Source organism: Sapajus apella, unplaced genomic scaffold (genome assembly GCF_009761245.1).
Source record: "Sapajus apella isolate SASKATOON/1434 unplaced genomic scaffold, GSC_monkey_1.0 scaffold129, whole genome shotgun sequence".
Lineage (NCBI taxonomy): Eukaryota > Metazoa > Chordata > Mammalia > Primates > Cebidae > Sapajus > Sapajus apella.
In genome coordinates, this window is record NW_022437069.1 from 1,241,648 (window position 1) to 1,248,554 (window position 6,907).

Genomic DNA, 6,907 nt, shown 5'->3' on the forward strand with positions numbered 1-6,907 from the left:
TGGAAAGTTTCAAATGTATACAAAGGTAGAAAGAAAAGCATGATGAACCCAATGTCCCAGAATGCTTTTGGCTTAAACCACTACACTTCTCAAGGAAAGGCTCCCCTGCAAGAAATCAGAGGAAAGTCCCACCTTCCCCATGGTGGGCAGGGGTGGGCAAGGGTGGGCTATGGAGGGGTGAGAGAGTGTTGGGCGGAACCTTGCAGAGGAGCAGCATCTGACAGGCTGAACGGAGAAGTGGGAGGATTGCAGCCCCTCAGGGCTGGCTCCGCAGACCATCGCACCACAAAGTTGGGGACAATCTGAAAATTAGGGCTGTTCCTTTTTTTTTGTTTTTAATTGAGACATAATCCACCTACTACACAATTCACCATTAAAAAATGTACACTTCAGAAGGTTTGAATATATTAACAGACATGTGTAACCATTGCCATTATCTAATTCTGTATATTTTCATCTCCCCAAAAAGAAACCCCTTACTCACAAGCAATAACTCCTTATTCCCCTTTTCACTTACTCCCAGTAACTACTCATCTACTGTCTGTCTCTACAGATTTGTCTATCCTGGATGTTTCATGTAAGTGGAGTAATGCAACATGTGACCTCTTGTGTCTGGCTTCTTTCACTTAGCAGAATGTTTTCAAGGTTCATCATGCTGTGGCAAGTATCAGTACTTCCTCCTCTTTTAATGCTGAATAATATTCTATTGTATGAATATACCGCCTTTTGTTTATCCATCCATCTACTGACAGACACTTAGGTTGTTTACATATTTTATCTATTATAAATAATACCACTATGAACATTTGTGTCCAAGTTTTTGTGTGGACACGTTTTAATTTCTCTTGGTTATATACCTAGAGGTATTTCTGTGTCGAATAGTAACTTCAAGTTTAACTTTGAGAAACAGCTAAACTGTTTTCCACAGTAATTGCACCCTTCCCAGAAGCAGCATATGAGGCTTTTGATTTCTCTACATCCTTACCAGTATGTGATGTTTTTCTTTTAAAGGTATTCTAGCCATCCTAAGGGGTATGAAGTAGTATCTCACTGTGGTTTTGACTTGCATTTCTCTGATAACTAATCATGTTGAAGATCTTTTTTGATATGGAAACAGGAGCCTAGGAGAGCCAGAGTGACACCATTGAAAAATCCACTCCATCTGAAAACTAGCAAGGCACATTCCTTGCTAGTCAGAGATGATCAATACAATTTCAGTCTTCACGGGGCTCACTATCTAGAAGATAACATAGTAGGTAGTTTCTCAGCATCTAATCAAAAGGTGAAAGATTAATTCTATTCATATGTTTCAAATGTGCCCTGCAGGTGCAGAGACACTGCCATTGGAACTGACAGAGATGCTCAGGTTAGGTGCCACGTTAATTTTTCCTCCGCTGCCACTGAGCCTCTACGGCTTCGATCCCTCCTCCGGGCACCAGGGGGCGCTGTACACGTCTCTCAGCGTTGGCTGAACAGTGCCGCGCTCTCCCCTACTTCCCTCCTTGCTGGGCCGCACTTCCGGTGGCTGGCGGAAACGGGAACCTGCAGCCGCGGGCGCCGGGGTCCTGAGGCATGGCGGGGGCGGGGCAGGGGGAGGCGCGCACGGAACAGGCTGGGGCATCCTTCTCCTTGGCTCTTTGAGCCTGGACCAGACAGGTGAGGACTTACCATTTTTGGCCCAGCCTCCACGCCCGTCAGACCCTCCCCGGCAGGCTCCTCCCCGCATGACGCCGATGCCCGGAGGCCCCGCGGCCCCCGCCCTCCCTCAGAATTCTCTTCCCATTGAGGCCCCGCCCCGGGCTTTTCTTTCCGGGGGCGCCCCTGTGGGCATATATGCCCGCCCCTTGGCATCCCCTTCTCGTTTTAGAGGCCGTCGCTCGGAATTGAGGGACACACACACCTTCCCCCATAGGGAAACTGAGACCCAGCAAAGGAAATGGACTTAATACCACACAGTGAGTTAGAGTCCCAGTTCAGTCAGGCTTTCGGAACCTCTTTCATTCCGTAAGGTACCAAACGCCTACGGTGTGCCAGCCCCGGTGCTGGGCTCTGAGAATACGGGTGACCAGGGTAGACCTGGTTACTTCCTGTCTGGAGAGTACAGGTTAGCGAGGGAATCAGATTAAACACAACCATGCAAATGAAAGTGTAAATACAACTTGCGACGATTACTTTGGAGAAGACAAAATATAATAGTAATGGGGAGTCCTGTTTTAGATAGGATGGTCAGGGAACACTTCCTAAAGGAGACCCCACTTAAGCTGCGACTTGAGAAGTTATGGCAAGGGTCAGGGGAAATGCATTCCAGGCAGAGGGAACAGTCCCTATGGTTGCCTGAGTTGGCACAGAACTTCCTATTAGGTAGGTCCAGTGTTCAAGAAGGAAGGCTTACCACGTGTCAAACATGGTGATGAGCATACAGAATTTAGTGTTCGTGTACTGGTCCTTGGGACCTCACCATCTAATGAGAGCCTTAAACATAAGTAAAATCTTCATCTCAGCTGCTGAACTCTACTTATGTAGGGTAAAAGCAGTACGTAAATAATTGGGTATGGCAGGGTTCCAGTGAAACTTTACTTACAAAAACTGGGAGGTGAGGGTCAGGCGTGGTGGCTCATGCCTGTAATCCTAGCACTTTGGGAGGCCAAGGGAGAAGGATCACTTGAGCCAGGGAGGTCCATGGTGGTGCCACTGCACTCCAGCCTGGGCAACATAGTAAGATCTCCCAAAAACTGGGAGGCGGGAGGTGGGCTAGATTTGGGCGGACGGAAGTAGTTCGCAGACCCTTGCTGTAGTCTAGATCAGAATATATTTTATGTCCTTACTCAGTGCATGTTAACTCCAGTGCAATTGAAACAAACGTTTTACAAAACAATACTTACTATTACAATATGTGACAGATTGATATTTTCTATTTTCCATGTCAGTAAGACTATTCACTAAATTAATTCAAGGCCCGATTAATGAGATTTGAATAGCAGCTTGAGAAACTTGCTCAGTCATGGAGGTATGGACATTTTTAACTCGACTGGGTATTAAAGGTATTTGGAACCTTTTCAGAAGGGGACAGAATATGAATAAATACCTCATTGTGTGTGTGTGTGTGTGTGTGTGTGTGTTTTAGAGGGAGTTTTGCTCTTGTTGCCCAGGCTGGAGTGCAATGGCTTGATCTTGGCTCCCAGAAACCTCCCAGGTTCAAGTGATTCTCTTGCCTTAGCCTCCCGAGTAGCTGGGATTACAGGAATGTGGCACCATGCCCAGCTAATTTTGTATTTTTAGTAGAGATGGGGTCTCTCTGTGTTGTTCAGGCTGGTCTTGAACTCCTGACCTCAGGTGATCCGCCCACCTTGGCCTCCCAAAATGCTGGGATTACAGGTGTGAGCCACTGTGTCCGGCCCATTGTGTGTATGTTTTAAAATGTAGATTGGATCCAGTCACTCCCCTGCTTTCCAGTCTTTTTCTAGGCCTCTCTTATTACTCACTCTGTGCTTCCTGTACTCTAACCATTTGGAATTACTCTGTTTCCCAAATGTGCCATGTCATGCTTTTTTAAAGTGTGTCTTTTAGGTACCTTTTTTTCTGTTTTGTTCTTCTTTTACTTTGTCTAGTGTATTCTTATCCTTCAAGGCCCATGACAATTGTTGCTCCATTAATTTATTTAAAAATATTTATGAGCACTTAACTGTCCCTTCTCCTAGGTGCTGGGAATACAGCAAGGAATTAGACCAGTTCCCTGCTCTCTGGTATGGGGGGGATGGATACTAAAAAGGTAAACAAATAATTTAACTTCAGAAAGAGATAAAGGCTATTAATACAATAGGATATATCAGTAGATGCATGTGGGCGGAAGTAAGGTGTCTGGGGAAGATTTCTGAGGAGGTGCTGTTTTAGCTGAGACTTGAGTGAGGAAACAGAGGCAGATATTTCAGCACTTAAAAGATGTTCCACTTCTTTCTTCCTCCATAGTTTCTGATGAGCAGTCTACAGACATTTGAGTTGTTCCTCTATAGGTGATACATGGTTTCTATCTGGTTACTCTAGAGATTTTTACTATATATCTTTTAGTTTTTTCCAGTTTAGCTATGATGTGTCTGGGCATGGATTTCTTTGGATTTATCATATTTGGGGGTTTGTGAACTTCTTGAATTTGGGGTTTATATCTTTAGCCAAATTTGGGAAGTTTCCTTCCTTTCTTCCTCCCTTTCCATCTTCCTTCCTTCCTTCCTCTCTCCCTTCCTTCCATCCTTCCATCTTTCTTACTTTCTTTTTCTCCTTTCCTTCCTTTCTTTCTTTCGACGAGGTCTCACTCTGTTGCCCAGGCTGGAGTGTAGTGGTATGATCTTAGCTCACTTCACCCTCTGCCTCCCAGGCTGACGTGATCCCTCCCACCTCAGCCTCTTGAGTTAGCTGTGACTACAGGTGCATACCACTGTGCACAGCAACTTTTTGTATTTTTAGTAGAGGTGGGGTTTTGCCGTGTTGTCCAGGCTGGTCTTGGAACTTCTGGGCTCAAGCAATTTGCTCACCTCAGGCTCCCAAAGTTCTGGGATTGCAGGTGTGAACCACCACAGCCAGCCATTACAGCCTTTATTTCTTAAATTTATTTTTGTTTGTGCGTTGTACTTTCTCATGATCAGGGTGTTAGACCTTTTGATATTTTCCTTAGGGCCCTGAGGCTTTATTTTGACTTTTTTCAGTCTTTTTTTTTTTTTTTTTTTCTCTCTCTCTCTCTCGTTCACATTGGGTAATGTGTACTAATCTGTCTTCAGGGTGACTGACTCATTTCTCTGTTGACTTCATTCTGCCCTCTTGAGCCCATCAGTGAGTTTTTTATTCTTTTTCAGAATTTTTTTTTTTAATACTAGATTCTATGGAAGCTAGAAGAGCTTTCTATGCTGGTTATTGCTTTACAGCTTCAAATTCTTATGTGGATCTTTAAGAAATATCTTCTGTTTTTTAGCTGAGACTTTGTTTTTCCATTATTTCAAGAGCATTTGTGATTGCTTGTTGGAACATTTTTATAATAGCTACCTCAAAATCCTTGTCAGAGAATTCCAACTTCTGTAGCATCTTAACATTGGTGTCTGTTAATTGTTTTTTTTTTTTTTGGATTGAGTTTTTTCCTAGTACTTCAAATGCTGAATAATTTTGGATTGTATCCTAGACATTTTGAATATTATAAGATGATAGGGCTTGTTTAAATCCTAAGAGGAATATTGGTAATTTTTGGCTTGGTAGGCAACCTTCCTAATTAGCTTTAGGAAATTTGCAATTTGCAACTCTCTTTCCTTAGGCTATGATTCTAATGGCAGATGAATTTTTGAAAAGTCTTTGCAGTGTTGTTAGGATCTGTCCCATGTGTGTGACACTCAGAGGCCAGTCTGAGATCTAGATGGTGGTGATTTCAGTTCTCAAAGCCTTTAGTATGATTTGGACCAGATACATATGTGTGTAGCTTGGGAGCCAGCTTGGGAGTTGATAAACAACTTCATGATGTTAACTTTTCTGGCTTTTCTCCCTCTGAGATCACCGCAGCACCTTCTTGTTCCATTAGGTTTTCTTTCCCTTTTGATCCTCTGATGACAAAATTGGGGCTTTAATTATCCTTCCTTGCAAGACACTTAATCTCCAAGCAGCAGGAGGACCAGGGGAGACAGTGTTAACCTCACTGTCCATTGAGTGGTACTTTCTTTTGAGCCAATTGGTTTTTCTCATATGCCTGTCTTATGTATTCTCTCCAGGTTTTGTAGCTGCATTTTTAGTGGGAGAGAGAAGGTGGCGTTTGCTTATTTTGTCTTAACTGGCAACAGCTTTATAACTTAAGTTTTTCATTAAATGCCATTGACTTTTATGGCCTGTGATTTAACTTTGATTTGAATCAGGTATAATAAAACATTTAGAAGACTATGCCATATAACAGATGCCCTATAAATATTAAAACTTATTGTGATTTTAAAATAGCACAACATTTACCATTTAACCATTTGTAAGTGTACAGTTCAGTAGTATTAAGTGTATTCACATTGTTGTGAAATAGATCTCGAGAACTTTTTCGTCTTGAAAATCTGGAAGTCTAACCCATTAAACAGCACCTTCCCTTTTCCCCTCCTGCTAGTCCCTGGTAACCACCATTCTTCTTTCTGTTTCTGTGAATTTGATTCCTTTTTCTTTTTTTAATGATAAGCACTTTGAATTAAAAAATTTTTTTTTTTAGAAATTGGGTCTTGCTCTGTTGCCCAAGCTAGACTCAAAGTCCTGGGCTCAAGTGATCCACCCCAGCCTCCCAAGCAGCTGGGATTATAGGTGTGTGCTATTGCACCTGGCTGATTACTTTTGATATTTCATTTAAATGGAATCATACAGTGTTTGTCTTTTTGTGATTGGCTTATTTGACTTCACATAATGTCCTCAAGGTTCAACGATGTAGTTATGTCAGAATTTCCTATCTTTTTAAGGCTGAAGAATAATCCATTTATGTATATACTACATTTGGTTGATCCTCTCATCCATCAATGAACTTTGGGTTGCTTTCATCTCTTGACTACTGTGAATAGTGCTGGTATGAACATGGGTGTGCAAATGTCTCTTAGAAATCCTGCTGTCAAGGCCGGGCGCGGTGGCTCAAGCCTGTAATCCCAGCACTTTGGGAGGCCGAGGCGGGTGGATCACGAGGTCAGGAGATCGAGACCATCCTGGTCAACATGGTGAAACCCCGTCTCTACTAAAACTACAAAAAATTAGCTGGGCATGGTGGCGCGTGCCTGTAATCCCAGCTACTCAGGAGGCTGAGGCAGGAGAATTGCCTGAACCCAGGAGGCGGAGGTTGCGGTGAGCTGAGATCGCGCCATTGCACTCCAGCGTGGGTAACAAGAGTGAAACTCCGTCTCAAAAAAAAAAAAAAAAAAAA

General features: G+C 43.1%; 1 protein-coding gene across 7 annotated transcripts in view; it reads left to right on the forward strand.

The window, feature by feature from the left end:
• The first annotated feature begins 1,492 nt into the window (after positions 1-1,492).
• The window catches only part of DET1 (DET1 partner of COP1 E3 ubiquitin ligase), a 49,316-nt gene continuing 43,901 nt past the window's right edge, over positions 1,493-6,907 (forward strand). For 4 of the 7 annotated variants that reach the window (XR_004264077.1, XR_004264078.1, XM_032262465.1 and 1 more), the window contains exon 1: positions 1,523-1,656. Coding sequence is in view for 1 of the 7 variants with exons in the window: in XM_032262464.1 (XP_032118355.1) it covers positions 3,746-3,769 (24 nt within the window). In the remaining 6 variants the exon portion in view is untranslated. Of the gene's footprint in view, positions 1,657-3,698; positions 3,770-6,907 lie in introns of all 7 variants that reach the window. The other 3 variants (XM_032262463.1, XM_032262464.1, XM_032262467.1) reach the window with 3 other exon arrangements.